Source organism: Cyprinus carpio, chromosome B9 (assembly GCF_018340385.1).
Source record: "Cyprinus carpio isolate SPL01 chromosome B9, ASM1834038v1, whole genome shotgun sequence".
Lineage (NCBI taxonomy): Eukaryota > Metazoa > Chordata > Actinopteri > Cypriniformes > Cyprinidae > Cyprinus > Cyprinus carpio.
The window spans coordinates 11202541-11218143 of NC_056605.1; the positions used below are offsets into that span (position 1 = coordinate 11202541).

Below are 15603 nucleotides of genomic sequence, written 5' to 3' on the forward strand. Positions count from 1 at the left end.
CTCATGCAGGTCCCACCACTGCCCATTACCTCAGCATAGGCCAGCACACACCGGAGCTCTGTCCTTTAATATCTGATACAAATAAGATCCATTGAGCAGCTGATGTGAATAGAACCTGGAACCAGGAGGCTGTAATACACAAACCAACATTTTTTCAGCTCAACTGAATTTTCACAGTGCTTGTCTTGTCCATAAGCTATAATGTATTGCCATGAAGGTCAATGCAGATAAGGATGCCCAAAATGACAAAGAAGGAATAATTTTGAAATCTAGTACAAATGTTTTTTAAAGTCACAAATATTGAGAGTTATTCCATTTTATTTAAAATGTGCAATTTTTAATGGCCTGACACATAGTGATGAGGGTCGAAGGGATCACATAACACCAAAAATGGCTTCCTTCCTATTTGTTACACCATACTGAATTTGACCTGTCTGGACAAGTAAGTGTTGTCAAATATTATTATATGAAAACAAAATTGCTTTACTGTTTTTTTTTTTAAGAAAACATTGCCAAACTACTAATGCAAACAACATCCCCATTTCTCTTATTTGTAGACACCACTTTACTTTTATGTAACATTGCATAACAATAGATCAGGACAAAAAAAAATTACTTGTCTTTGAGTCATAAGCAACGTCGTTACACCTGTCACCAAAAATGAACAGCCTAAACAAACGGGCGTCTTCTGATGAATAAATGATCAATCATTTAAACGAATGCGCCAAGTTCGTCTAGTGTGTTTCCTGAAGCGTATCAATGTTATAAAGAGGTAGGGGAGGGCAGCAGTCGCTCACGTTTGTTTGAGGAGCAGCCAGGCTCGTTCTCTATTTGTGGATCTATGAATGGGAGAGTCTGATTCCACAGTTATTCCCCGAGACTTGTGTTTGCCCAGCCAGGCGCTGTGAAGCGTTAAAGGGAGCCGGTGGGTATACGACGCACCCAATGTGACCCATGGGGAGGAGTGGCAGGCAGGGATAGACAGGGGCAAAAACTGGCAGGGTGCGGTCTCAGTTCGCCGGCAACTCAGATCACTTGACGTGCGCCAAAGGACGTGCTCATTCAAAGACAGCAGCCGCAGCAGTCTCTCCGAGTCTGACAGCTCTCCCTGTGTGCGTCGGAGTCACCCTGTATCTCTCGCTCGTAGAATCTGTTAGATAAATAAATGGACTTGCCTGCTCACTCTCATTTCGGTGATTTTCTCGAGAGACCAGCGTTTCGCATTCTATGGGCACTGAACACTTGGTATCACTGGATCTTTTCTCCGGCGTCTCTCCATGACAGCCTCTGCGTAAAGCGACTTTTACGCACGGACGATGGCGAGGATAAGGGTGATAAAGAAGTAGAGGTTTTGTCCTCCCCATCTTTTACCCCGTGGGGGGGAATAAGGTTCTTCCGGGGGGTAGTTTCTCATTGAACGGCGAGCTGTGCCACCGTACCACTCCGTGTCGGAGTGCCCGGCGGGTTGGGGTGGAATGCGTCTCCCCGTGGTGTTTGGGCTCCTCGTCGGCTGCGCCCTGATTTTCGCACCTGTTAACGAGGGCTGTGGGCCGGGGAGGGGACATGGGAAAAGGCGGCCTCCAAAGAAACTGACACCCCTTAATTACAAGCAGTTTAGTCCAAATGTAGCCGAAAAGACACTGGGAGCCAGTGGGAGACACGAGGGCAAGATCACCAGGACCTCGGAGCGCTTTAAAGAGCTCACACCGAACTACAACCCCGATATCATCTTCAAAGATGAGGAGAACACAGGTGCGGATCGACTCATGACGCAGGTAATAATGCAGCTCGAATGAATTCAATTATCTGCCCATTAGAAACACACTCAGTGGCTCTGATTCGATTGCGAGCGCATTAAACCTGTTGCTCAGCGGTGTGCCCTTTGCTCAGTCCCACCGACGCGCTCCTATCGATCTTCACAGCTTTCAGAGGAATTGATTGCTGACAGCGGTTTGTCTCTTAAAATCGCTTAATAATAAAGCTTCTTCGATGGCTCTCGGGTTCAGCAGAGAATCTTATGGTTTTTTTTTTTTTTCCTTTTTTTTTTAAAAAAAAAACCTTACGTTTGGTGTCTTGAGTTTGGCTGTATGGTTCTTTGGGGATTTAAAAAAGTTATTGATGTTACATTGCTGGTCTTTCAGATCAGCATATTGGTTTCTTAGTTCTTCAAAGCATAAAGCAGATTGTTTGCTAAATGACTTGAGAATATGATGTTACAGGTCATTCAAGGAAAATCTAGGACCTGTCAAATACTTGTTCATGTGCTCTTTTATGTACAATGTGAATATTTAAAAAACATATATATTTTTTTCATGTTAACTCACACTAAAACTAACATTAGAGTATGACTTAGTCATAAATGGAAATAGTTTCAAAAATAAGTAAACTTTCCATTTAGTTTGTGGTTTATTTAACAATTTATAAATAAATCTTAAATGTCTCATGAAACTGAACTTATGACTCTTATTTCCTTTCCAAATAATGAAACCGATATTGCCAGAAATTGTGGTTAGTTACAGTATATCTGTGCTTTGGCAATGAACGCTTGTTTCCATGCCGAAATATGAATTTGCTGTTTAAAGCAAATTTGTCTTGTGTATTCTAAAGGGTGGTGAATGTGGTTAGGTTAAATAAGTAAAAGTGAATCACTCAACATTTTGTACCTTGGTCATTGAAAAATACCTGTGGGATGGTAAAAATAAGTCAGTATATATTTGTGGGTTCAAGCATCACTCGTTTCCCCTCATGATTCAATAATTTGTCCTTATGTAATGTTTTACGTGGGTGCTTTTGAAAACAAACTCTTCAGGCATGAAAGAGAGGTGCCTGAGTTAAAAACAAAAACTATGGCATATTGTATGGCATGTTAATGTGGAAAAACTGTTAATATAGTTAATATAGGAATAAATTCTAATTTATTTAGGAAAGCAAAATGAATTATTGGAAAGTGTACGGTGAGCTCTGCATGGAAGATACAAAACAGGGTAAACAAATGGAAGTTAAATACTAATTTCAAAAACTTAAATCAGAGTAATCAAAGTATCTTTATTTAAACAAGATTTAAAGATTTAGCCTGTTGATCTATTTCAGATATTATTTGTGGTGTTATAGCCATACACTTCAACTCACTAAGGAGGTGATCCTGGACTCTTAAAAGTATCATTTGCAGATCTCTAGATATGTTTTTATGAACCACAACAACAGAAATCAGTGTCATTTGCATTATTCTGCCTGTCTTCTGTCTTGCCCTGTGATGAAAGTCTTTGTGTGTGTGAGAGAGAGAGATTCAGACTGTTTTGCCCTTTGGAGTTATAACTTGTCTTGCTTGCGTATTTCTTGCAAAATTCCAGTAAATGCAGGCCATCATCTTCCACGTGTGTAACCCAGGTCTAAACATCTTTCCTTGTTGCATTCACAGCGCTGTAAAGATAAGCTGAACTCTCTGGCTATCTCTGTAATGAACATGTGGCCCGGGGTGAAGCTCAGGGTGACCGAGGGTTGGGATGAAGACGGCAATCACTTTGAAGATTCGCTGCATTACGAAGGAAGAGCTGTCGATATCACCACCTCTGATCGAGACCGTAATAAATATGGCATGTTGGCACGTCTCGCGGTGGAGGCCGGATTTGATTGGGTCTACTATGAGTCCAAATCTTACATCCACTGCAGCGTCAAGTCAGGTAGGGCTGACACTACATATATCTGTTTATTTACAATACAAAACTATATAAAACGTAACCTATGTGGTATACAGAGTAATATAATGTAACATTCAGCCATAGACTTTATTCACTGAACTTCAATAGTTTACAGTTATAGTTGAGTTCACTACATCTAAAAGGGGGAAATTGGAATATTATGTGAATTAAAAAAACAGGGTTATGATTGATGGTGTAAAACTGTCCGGTCTGATCTCTGATGTTTGAATGAAGAGACTCCAGACTGAACGGTTCATATGTGTTCAGTGTGCAGTTAAATCAGGTGTGTCCTATTGTGGTAAAGATGGTCATTTCTCATTAACTTGGGTGAGATAAGTAGTAGACCTGGGATGAAGGTAACAACAGGTAACAGAACACATCATTAAACCTTAAACACCTGCCTCTACCTGAGTCACCAGAGACCAAATTATTGGCCAGACAACAAGGAAAGTAAAAGTGCACCCATTTAGTGTTTTATTGTCTCTAGTTCTCTTGAGACCTGCATTTTCATTTTTTGGATGTTAAAAATTACCTGTTGCACACATTGTCTTCTCATTGAAGATAATGAAGTAATTTGATTTAACACACTTACTTAACTTGCAACACCTTTTCTTCGTGATACTTCTTTCTGCAAATGTTTTGGATTATTTGTTTATCTCATCACCTAGCTACCAATAAAAATCTGGGACTGTTCAACTTGGTAACTTATTCTACTTCAATCAGTTCTTCAGAGTTCATTATATCTTCCTGCATAGGCAGTGCAGAAAAAAAAGGTCTACAGATTTTAATATAAAGTATCATTTTTCAAAAATGTCTGCAGAGTATTTCACCACTGCTAAAGAGAAATGAGACCTGTGTGTGGACATATTTGAGGCCCTTCTGTTATCTTTCTGATAGAGCATGCAAACACAAGCAATACCTGTTGTCTACTTCTGCTCTATCAAAGTCCTCTATAGGTGTGTTCTTCATTCGGCTTCTTCAACTGTTATTGCAAGATTTCAGGCACGTACTTCAGTATAAAAAGAAGAAAGATACAGTTAACCAGAGATGATACAACATTACGAAATATCATATAAAATAAGTTCTTCAGAACTCAAATATAAACAAAACAGTATTAAATTTGGAGTTGTGAGCACGCATACATATGCTAGAAGCGCATAAGAGTAAATATGTATGCGTGCGTGTTTATGTAAGAGAGAGAGAGAATGTGCCTTAAGAAGTAGGACTGGCTGCTAAAGTGCTGTGAGATGATTAACCAAGCCCTTTGTTTTCCAGACGGCAACTCTGTTGTCCCCTTTTCTCAGATCTCTTATCTCAGCCTGTGTTATCACCTGGCCTTGATACTTACCTTTCCCAAATATTTGTGTAGGACTCAACAGAGACTTAAGACTCATTCTGGTTTTTCTAGTGTATAAATCGCTCCAGACCCCAGTCACTTCTGTTGGAAAGAAGTCATAGGGAGCTGGGATTCAATCAAGTGGTTATTTATCAGCTTTTATTGCATTTTTACCTGCTGACTAGAGTTGTGCGAAAAAACGAATTAGCTTGAAGGATGGCGCTTGAAATGTTTGCCTGCACACGCCAGGTTATTTTGCCACTGCAACTCTCTGTTTGATTGGATTTTTATGGGTTTACAATGAGAACGGGAGTGTGTTTGTGCTTGGGTGTGTGTGTTTTAAAGATTGAAGATTAATCTGAGAAAGGCACTGTGCCAGCTGAACAACCCAAACCCGAGCTTTAATAAACACACAAGACCTTTGGAATTATTTTAGGCTACTGTGCGCATCAAGGAGAGAAACAGGGCAATTTTATTGTTAGTTTGTCATTATATTTCTCTTTCAGAGCACTCTGTGGCTGCAAAAACCGGCGGCTGTTTTCCCGCATCAGCTCTTGTCACCGTTGAGGATGGAAGCGTGAAGACTATGGACAGCTTACAGCCTGGAGAAAAAGTACTCGCTTCATTAGAGAGCGATGGAAGTGGGCCGCACATCTACAGCGAAGTCATCGCCTTCCTAGACCGCGATCCTTCTGCAGAGAAGCAGTTCTACACCATCAAGACGGACTCGGGTGCTAAACTGAGCTTGACAGCGGCGCATCTCCTGTTTGTATCCGAAGGGAACTGCTCAGGGCCAGTAGCAAGTGCAGAGCTGAAGTCTGTATTTGCTAGTGACGTGCTGCCAGGTCAGTGCGTGGTGTCCACACGAGGAGCAGGACAGCAGGGACATCTGTCCCGGGTCACTAGGATCCAAATACAGGAGGACAAGGGGGTTTTTGCGCCGCTTACCCGTCACGGCACGGTGGTGGTCAATGGTGTGGTTTCCTCCTGCTACGCAGCCGTGGACCAGCACTGGCTGGCTCACTGGGTTTTTGGCCCACTCAGGGTACTTTCTAGCTGGGGAGGGACAGTTGGACATCAGGCTGTGGGGATACACTGGTATTCCTCACTGCTGCACTGGGTTGGGACTCGTGTGCTGGATCCAACACACTTCCATCCCTGGAGCATGATGGACAATGACAGATGAAAACAAGCATGGGGAATGAGAATGTCACGTTTTGGAAGGATCTAAAAGAAAGCGAAGTAAGTCCTGAAATGAAGAACACAATCAGTTATGACCCTGAATAGACCCTAAAAGACTAGAAAGGATGAAGCTATTCAATGGGTCGAGCCTCGTTTGAGGAAGTGGACATTGGATGTGACAAAATTGATCTTTAAAACCCATATTTAACACTTTTCAGATGGGTTTTCTATACTGCCTACACTGGAACATTATCACAAATATATCAAGACGCACACACTTCCACTCGGATATCTCCTATTCAGTCTCTTTCTCTTTTATACACACATACACATTCAATAAACATATCATTATAGGCATGGAAGTGAGGAAACTATAGATGAATTCGCTTTATACTCAGGTATGCAGTGACTCAACCACAGGCAATCAGACCAACGCGGCCTGATAAGGTTTGAGACGGAGGAGGAAGTTCTGTTAGAAAAGAAATGAGAGTGGAAGGTACACACAAACACTCCCATAGAACATACACTTTACAACTGGGTTAAAGTCTTTAAACATCAGAAAAATGTACGTTCTGGTCCAGAGCTGTTTATGATAACATGTTTTGCATTCTTTCATATGGTCAGTTACATGTTTCTCACTGTAAACGTAGAGGTGTCTGTCCCAACTTAATCAAGTATTTAATGGTCACATTGTACACTGTATTTCTCCATCTAGCATACATTATTAGGGTGTTGAGTACTTTTATGAAAGCTCCTTTAAGAGTTAACTCTGTGCAATGTGTAGCAATGTTTATGCCAGTTTATGTAGTCCTTATGTGTGCTTTATGCAGTAATACTCAGTTTCCCATACAACTTACTGTATTTATCGGTTTTGTGGCATTATTTACATTTTACTTAAAGATGTCAGAAATTATATAATATTTGTAAAACTATTTAAAGATCTATTTTTCAGAATTAAAGATTATGGAAATATCTGCCTTTGTCTTTCTTTAGTCTGCTGACTAAATTTCTCTGTTTTCAGAACTCCATGCTAAAATGTATAGGGTGTATTAATAGAGTGCATTAGTGTTCAGACACTTTTTCAGCTGCGTTGGTTCCGGAAGTATTTTTTCCATTCATTTTTCCAATAGGGATTTTAAAAGACTTATTTTGGCATTACAAGCCATGAAACCAAATCAACCAGCTATGAGGTGAATCACATCATCACAAATGTTTATTTAATATACAAAAGTTATTCGAAAATCAGACATAAAGACAAAGGTACAAGACTGGTGTACTGGATTTAGTGAGGGAAAGAACTAAAATACAATGAAGCATTGCCAATGACATAAATTAAAAATGCTGGTTAAAAAATAAATAAAATAAAAATAAAAAACATTTTAATTATAGCTATAAAAACTACATATTTTACATTTATTGAAAATATTAATATATATTTAAATATTTAGCTATTTTAAGAGTAGGTGCACCAGAAGAGTATGTTATTTGTGAAGATTCATGCAGTGGATGTTCTCTGCTAGCTCTTTTGCCAAATTTTGTTCACTTGCTCTCTCATTGGTCGAATTTTCTGCAAGGTATCAAGGGTAATGTAGTTTTTCCATTACAAATTCTAAGAAAAACATTTATCACCAGTACAGAACCTTGAAGCTCAAAACAGGTTTAAAAATCTTTAAAATGATTTAAAATGATTCCCTATAGAAAAAATGAATGGGATTTCACCTCCGAAACTCAACTGTAGCACTCTATCCAGTGATTCTGAACCGGAGGCTGGGGCCCATGAGGGGGCCTCAAATTAATATATTACTATTAATAAATTATCAATATTAGTAATATTATTCATAAAATAAAACAATCTAACTTTACTTAAATGATCTAATAAATAACTTTAAAAAAAAACAAATTTCGTTGATTAAAGGGGTCTTCGAGTCAAAAAGGTTGAGAACAACTGAATTAATGCAAAACTGTACCACTCATAAACATAACACAGTTTATAAAAAGCAAACCAGAAGTTAAATATTAAAAAACTAAAATAAAAGTTGGACTGAACACCAAAAATTCAGCCACTGCTAACAGCAGCATCCTTGTCAGGTAATAGGCTAGACATCTCTGGTACTGTCACTACCACCTCTTCAACAGGTGGGCTTCTGCAGGCACAGAACGGGACGGTCCTCAAGCCGCTCAGGTCCAGCACTTTCATCACGAGTGGAGGTGGGTCATACACCGCGTTTGGACTATAGCTGTAACCCTGCTGCTGGTCAGCAAGAGACAGAATCTTCTTTGTGCCTTCATGTCGCACAAGACCCCTCTCAGGCAAAGTCCCTAAATACAAAAAATCACAGACATTAATTTAGTGCTCTATTTTAGGAAAAAACGCAGTAAATGACAGTAAATACATTTATAATATTGCAAAAGAGTTCCATTTCAAATGAATCAATTCATCAAAAATCCTGAAATAAAAATGATCACAGTTTCCACTAAAATATGAAGCAGCACAATGGTTTTTTTAACATTGATAATAACAAGAAATGTTTCTTAAGCATCACAGGAATAAATTAAATGTTAAAATATATTAAAATAGAAAAGAGTCATTTTAAATTGTAATAATCATTTTCACAATATTACTGTTTTAACTGTATTTTTGTAAATGCAGCCTTGGTGAGAATTGTATGATACTTTCTTTTAAAACAACCTTTCAGACCACAAACTACTTGCATGGTAAGTGTATTTCTGTGTTGTTTTACCTGAAACAGTGTGCTCTAGAAGAAAAGCCAAAACCCCCACAAAGAAAACGGGCAAGGTTAAAAGAGACTGGAGAAACACATCAACACTGGGTACACCTGAATACAAAGAGATGAAAATTCATACAATAAAATGGACTCGTGTCCAAATGATGTATATAATGTCCTTTAATGAAGCGCTTGCATTATACCGTACCTGTTTGTATAAAACTAGAGTGAAGTCTGAACCAGCGTGGCAGTGCTAATGACATGAACACTGTGAAGCCGATGTTGAAAATGTTGCGTCCAGAGTCAACATCTGCATGTTGGAAATAAGTTATGCCTGTTGCTACGGAAAGCGTGTAGGTCACACCGAGCACAGCACCTGAGAGAACAAGAGCAAACGCAAACATTTAGACCATGAGTATAACGCCATAATCTTCAGGCTGAAACCATAGCTATAGATTGACCTGATGAAATCTAAACCTGTATACTCCTGTGTGGATTTGTGTATAAGTCAAGAAAGACAGAGAGATATAGAGGTAGAGTATGAGTTACGAAGATGGAAAGTACACTACCGCTCAAAACTTTGCATGTTTGGAAAAAAAGTTTCTTATTGTCCAAAAGACCAGCATTTATTTGAAATAGAAATCTTTTATAACAGTATACATGTCTTTATTGTCAGTTTTGAACAATTTAATGCATTCCTGCTGATTAAAAGTGTTATTTCATTTTTTTTTTTTAAACCAAAATTTTTAACTACAAAAATACTGTTTTCAACATTGATAATAAGAAGAAATGTGTCTTGAGCAGCAAATCAGCAAATCATTTCATGTGATACTAAAGACTGGAGTAGAATGGCTGTTGGAAATTCAGTTTTGCCATCACAGGAATAAATCACATTTTTAAATATATTGAAACTTATAAATTGTACTATTGATTTTACTGTATATTTTGATCAAATAAATGCAGCCTTGGTGAGCAAAACAGACTTCTTTCAAAAAAAAAAAACTTAATTATTCCAAAATTTTGTCCATCTAGTGTATCATAAAATAAAGATACAAAAAAATCTAAAATGATAATCACCGTGGATGGCCAGAGGGACTGAGCAGAGCATCTGAGCTAATTGAGGAGACACACCCAAAATTAACAACAACACCCCAGTGAGCTGCACTGTGCTCCGGGACCCAGACTGAGAGAAAGAGAGAAACACCATGAAGAGATATTACAATAAACATTAACAGAGTTAATTCTAGGCAAACCTAACAATCATAATACTTTTGTGTAAGCATCAATACAGTCTCTTACCTGGCTGAGCCCAATAACACATGCATTAGGCACACTGCTGCACAGTCCTACTGGCGCCCCCATCAGGCCAGAGAGCACACTTCCCAGTCCATCCACACACAGGCCCCTGTTACAGGCATGTGCTGGGGGCACAGGAGCCTTCAGGAGCCGAGCTGCCACCACGTACACAGCCGAAGAGCTGATGCTGCTAGACAGGCCTCCTGCCACTCCTGCGGCAATGCTTTTTCCAGACAGCAGGGGGAGTGCTGGTGCTGAAAGTACACAAGAAACATAAAAAAAAGGCAAAAATAACCTTTCGAGCACGCTGCTACAAGGCTACTAAAACTAAAACAGATCTTTCACATTACCAGGGAGGGGGAAGTCCAGCCAGGGTACAGAGTCATTAGGAAAGACAAAGTCAGATGAGTGTGGACTGTTCCTGGACTGAATGAAGGTGGCGTTTCTCTTTGTTGAGACAATTTGGGTCACAGAGTTCAGATGGACATGTCCCCAGCGCACCAATGCAGCACAAACACCACACGTCACCATCACAGACAGAAGGACCTACACAGAACGGGCACAAAGAGCAGGGACAATATATCTGTTATAGGGCGTGGACCTAAAAAGGGACCTTACATACAGTGACCCAACAGTATATGGACCCTTTAGTGCATAAATGTCATTGCACCTGTATTATTTCACATACAAAAAGACCAGATGGTAAAAATTAATTGCAAAAATGGAAAAACAGTAGTTCTAAAAAAAGGTCATCATGTATTTGCAGATGCCACATTTGCCTCATTTTAAATCTATGCGATATATAAGTACATGTAAAAGTTTGTGGTTGGTAAGATTTTTAAAATGATTTTTAAAAGTCTCCTAAGGGGTGCATTTATTTGATAAAAAAAAACCATAAAGACAGTGATATAGTGAAATATTATTACAATTTAAAAGAACTGTTTTCTATTGTAATATATTTTATTTAATTTTTTATTTAATTTTATTTAATTTTTAATATTATTACCAATCTTGAAAACAGTTGTGTTGCTTAATATTTCAGTGTTGTGGAAAAGTTACTTTTTGTTTTGTTTTTTTGTTTACGTTATTTTGCTTGCTTAGTTGTTTTTAATATAGGAAAGTTATATTTTTGACAAACGTAAATGCCCTTTCACACCTCTGCACTTCTGATTTCTCTCAACATGGGGACAGGAGAGCTGTCAGTCAATAAATGGGAAAGCAAAGTAACAGAAACAGTAACTCAGATATTTTCTTGCAAATTAAAAAGTAATGTGTTACTTTACTAGTTACTTGAAAACTTGCATTACTTGTAATGCGTTACTCCCAACACTGTAATATTTCTGTGATAAGTTTTTTGTGTTACGCATTTATTTGAAATATAAATTTTTGGTAACATTATAAATGTATTTACTGTCACTTTTGACCAATTTAATGCATCTTTGTTGAATAAAAGGGTAAAAATGACTTAAAAAAAATCTTTAAAAAATTGGATAATGTATTTCATACATTTTAAGCTGCACACAAACACTCCCACATCAAAACATTTACACAGACGCACACAGATGGATGAGAATAATAACTAGACAGTCAGGCACTGTCTAGTTCCACACAGCAGAGAAAAACCAATAAGGATTTCCCAAAAGCAAGATTCCAATACGAGCTTACGATCATTCATAAAAAGCTTTAAACTGTTTCCCATAACCTTTGACAACATTCAACCTCATATTAAATTAAGAACATTTTAGCCAAAGATCACTGTAACACAAGGCATATCTTCATTGGGAAACTTTGCCCAGATCAATGATATAATCTTCTTACAGGCAAAACACTGATCTAATGTACTGCAGGTTAAAAGCTGTAAAAGAGCTCGACTACCAGTGCAACACAGGAAATCCCATAAATCATGTTAGACTAGTTTTGGAAGTGAAAGTAAACTTCTTTTTTTTTGTGGCAAGTCACACAACATTAAAAAGTGAAGAAGCACATGCAGAAATGGCTCTCAAAATCAAAATAGTGTCTGGAATACACTATACTTTTCCAGTCTGGACGAGTGAAAGTTTCCGAAAGTCAGAGACAGACTGCAGATTTTACAGAAAATCATGTAGCGTATGATGGGAACTGACTCTGACCAGCTGGAGGATATCGAACATGTTTAATATTTCATACCATTTCAAGCATCTTATTTCAATTGGTCTCTTAGAGCCACGTTTCTGTGCAAGTTAGTGTGTGATCCTAAGTCATTTAGTGTATGATGCTCTATTAATATAGCCATTTACAAAGAAATCAGCAAGTGTATCAAAGTGTTTTAAAATCAGTTGAGTTTTACAGTGTAGTCCAGCCTAAAAAAAAATTTATTTGACTCACAGAAAGTCTCTTGCAGACGGAGAACACTGACAGCCGCAGAAAGTAGTGCTGATGCTGAGACAGGATCACCAGAAGAACAACTGCCCTGAAAAAACAAAAAGAAAATTTTATTTAGTGCAGTATGTGTGTCTATGTAGTTGTATACTGAGTGCGAAAGTGCAAAAAAACATGTATTCTTTCTTATAGGGTGTTTCTATATTGTTCAATTAATAATATAAAGAATATTACAAATTACTAATATTATAAACTGCTGTTTTTTCATCAAAGACTTCAGGAAAGTGTTTGCTTACAGTGCAGCCATGCCCCAGTGGTCAGAACAAAACAGTGCTGCCTCCCTGTAGATGGAAAAACCCAGAATGCAGAGAAGAGGAGCCAGAACTAATGGTCCACAACGTCCCAGTGCAAAGCCACCCAGACCAGTCAAACCCACAGCGAGCTGCACCATACCTGCAACCACAGCCATGCCTCTCAACTGCACACACACCAACACATACACACAATACGGCAAGTATAATAAGTATAATGAAGCTTTAATGGACAAGCATTGACAAACTTGCATAGACACATTAAGTACATACAAATCAAGATGAATATGAACTGTCAACATAACATATATATCAAATATTTGCTTATCTTAAAAATAAATACAAAAATAAATCATTTATATATTACAGTTTTTGGTGATATTTTCAATTTGATTTTATTTAAAACAGTAATAGCGTGGAATATTATTACAAATACTTTTACAATAACTGTTTTGTTTAATTTAATTTGTAAAATGTAACGTATTCCTGTGATGCAAAGCTGAATTTTCAGCATCATTACTTCAGTCACATGATTGTTCAGAAATCACTCTAATATGCTAATTTGGTGCACAAGAAGCATTTCTGTTAATTTAGTATCATTTATATACTATTATATTTTTTGTTAATATTTTGAATTTAATTTTATTTTTATATTTTATTTTCATTTTCATTTTAGTTAAAGTTGTAGCAATTTTGGTGTGTCTTTTGTCATTTTTATTATTTCTTTTGTACATAGTTTTTGATAAATTTTATTAATTTGTTTATTTCGTTTTAGTTATTTTGGTTTTTCCATGAAAATTTGAAATGTTGCCATGGCAACTAGCTGACATAAAGTTTAATTATTTTATTTCAGTTAAAATGTATTTTATTTCAAGAAGCAATTTTTTTTATTTACCTTTAAAAACCCTTAAATAAATACATGTTTTATTTCAGTTAGCATTTACTTTATTTCAAGTAGCAGAACTGTTTAAATGGTTTTTGTTAGCTGTAATAAATAAATAAAATAAATAAGTAAATTTGCCTGCTTCTTTTTGGGAAGTGGGATCTGCTGTTACTATGCGCTACTGTAGAACAATGTGACAGTGGAGGGTGGTCTGAATGTTCAGCACCATGGACAGCACTGTGCTCTACCTCTCTTATTGGGTGTGCTGGGGCCACAGGCTCCTCTGGTTCAGTGCACTGCCCCCTGCAGGCCACAGCAGTCCCTAACACACAATACAATCAGCACCAGTGATATTTAATTTTTTTCTGTAAATGGGTTTCATTGGGTTTGTTAGTATGTTTTATTGGGTAGGTATTAAGATTGTCTTTGGCTTCATTTTAATTCTGCCATTCTCACCTGACTGAGCAGAAAGCAGAGCCAAGGAAGGGATCAAAAAGTCCAAAGATGGAGCCAGGATCAATGGCAAACTAAACAGAGGAAACATTGGACTTATCCCTATAGATTCTTTAGTACAATGATATCAGCTTACATGGAAAGCAACAGGATAAATGTAATCTTACCGTGATCCAATCCAGCTCTGCAGCAGTGTAGATATACCTGAGTTAAAGAACACATAGGCCACTATTCTGTCTTTGTCTACTTCCTGAATGAGTGTTTCCACAACCAGCGCACACAGAGAGGACAGTACCAACACATGCTGCATGGAGACAGAGAGCAAAACACTTTTTACTTTTTCAGTTGTTGTTTTCGATGTTTGCTCTGAGAACTTCCCATCTATGTAATTCATTATGAGGTAAGATTTCAGCATTTGTAACTAAAATGTGAAAGTATATTTTCTAGTTACAAAAGAAAATCAAGGATGACTTCAATTTCAACAACTAGTGTATAGCTGTGATCCACACAGGAGTTTAAGTGCATGCTTTTATTGTACTCTGCTGTGCTATATGAATGTATTAACTTGCAGAGAGATAAGAAATATAAATAAATAAATACTTACTTGGAGTGCAAGGGCAATATTCAGCAACAATGAAGGACTGGAATTCACATCTAGGCTCTCTATTCTTCCATGCCTTTCTGGGTCCAAAGGTTGCTCTTTACATGACAGTTTCTTACATCTATGAGCCTTCACCATTGTTTTCTCCTTTTTCTTTCCTTCTTCTTTGTCTTACCTTAAAATACTATTTGTGCTGTCACTCTGTTTACAGTGTTAACTAAATTCCTTCTTTCTTTCTCTCTCCGTTTCCTCCTCATATGATGGCCTTTGACTCAGTTATGCAACGTGTGGTTTTTCATCAGCATTACTCCTTTTAATCATTATCTTCCTATTGACTTAAAATAACAATGGATTATTGCAACAGCTTTGCTTGGGAAGCTGATATATGGCTTGTGGTGAAATCTGTGTTTTTGACTGTAAGATTACTGTTAACTAACCCTTTTGAAAAAAGAAGTGTGCTTAATAGCAACTCTAGTGTACTTCAAATCTTAAAAGCTTTCTTTAAAAAAACTGTTCTTGCAGCTAATATGTGAAATAAAATGCCCCTTAAGCACACTTACAGAAAGTAAAAAGTGCACTTTAATAAAGTCAAATTAAAAGTTTTACTTTAAATACATTTTAAATCATTGTTTTAATTATCTTTTGTCATGCTTTAAAGAAGTGCACTTATTTTTATGTGTTGACTAACATATTAAAGCACATGTAAAGAACTTGATCATAATTTAACTGAAGTGTATTAAAAGAAATTACATTTAAAAT

The 15603-nt window shown here is 37.4% G+C and overlaps 2 protein-coding genes across 2 annotated transcripts; one reads left to right on the forward strand and one right to left on the reverse strand.

The window, feature by feature from the left end:
* Positions 1 to 771: 771 nt before the first annotated feature.
* On the forward strand, positions 772 to 7188 carry LOC109056610 (indian hedgehog B protein-like). Its single transcript, XM_019073807.2, has 3 exons — positions 772 to 1775; positions 3419 to 3680; positions 5541 to 7188. The coding sequence occupies exons 1-3, from the start codon at positions 1476 to 1478 to the stop codon at positions 6218 to 6220; spliced, it is 1242 nt and encodes a 413-aa protein (XP_018929352.1). The 5' UTR covers positions 772 to 1475; the 3' UTR covers positions 6221 to 7188.
* Positions 7189 to 7299: 111 nt separating this feature from the next.
* On the reverse strand, positions 7300 to 15590 carry slc23a3 (solute carrier family 23 member 3). Its single transcript, XM_019073809.2, has 12 exons — positions 14848 to 15590; positions 14411 to 14547; positions 14247 to 14317; positions 14039 to 14112; positions 12893 to 13074; positions 12603 to 12687; positions 10589 to 10784; positions 10242 to 10492; positions 10020 to 10125; positions 9151 to 9318; positions 8958 to 9053; positions 7300 to 8535 (listed from the first exon to the last, which is right to left on the reverse strand). The coding sequence occupies exons 1-12, from the start codon at positions 14980 to 14982 to the stop codon at positions 8273 to 8275; spliced, it is 1764 nt and encodes a 587-aa protein (XP_018929354.2). The 5' UTR covers positions 14983 to 15590; the 3' UTR covers positions 7300 to 8272.
* Between the last annotated feature and the right edge of the window lie 13 nt (positions 15591 to 15603).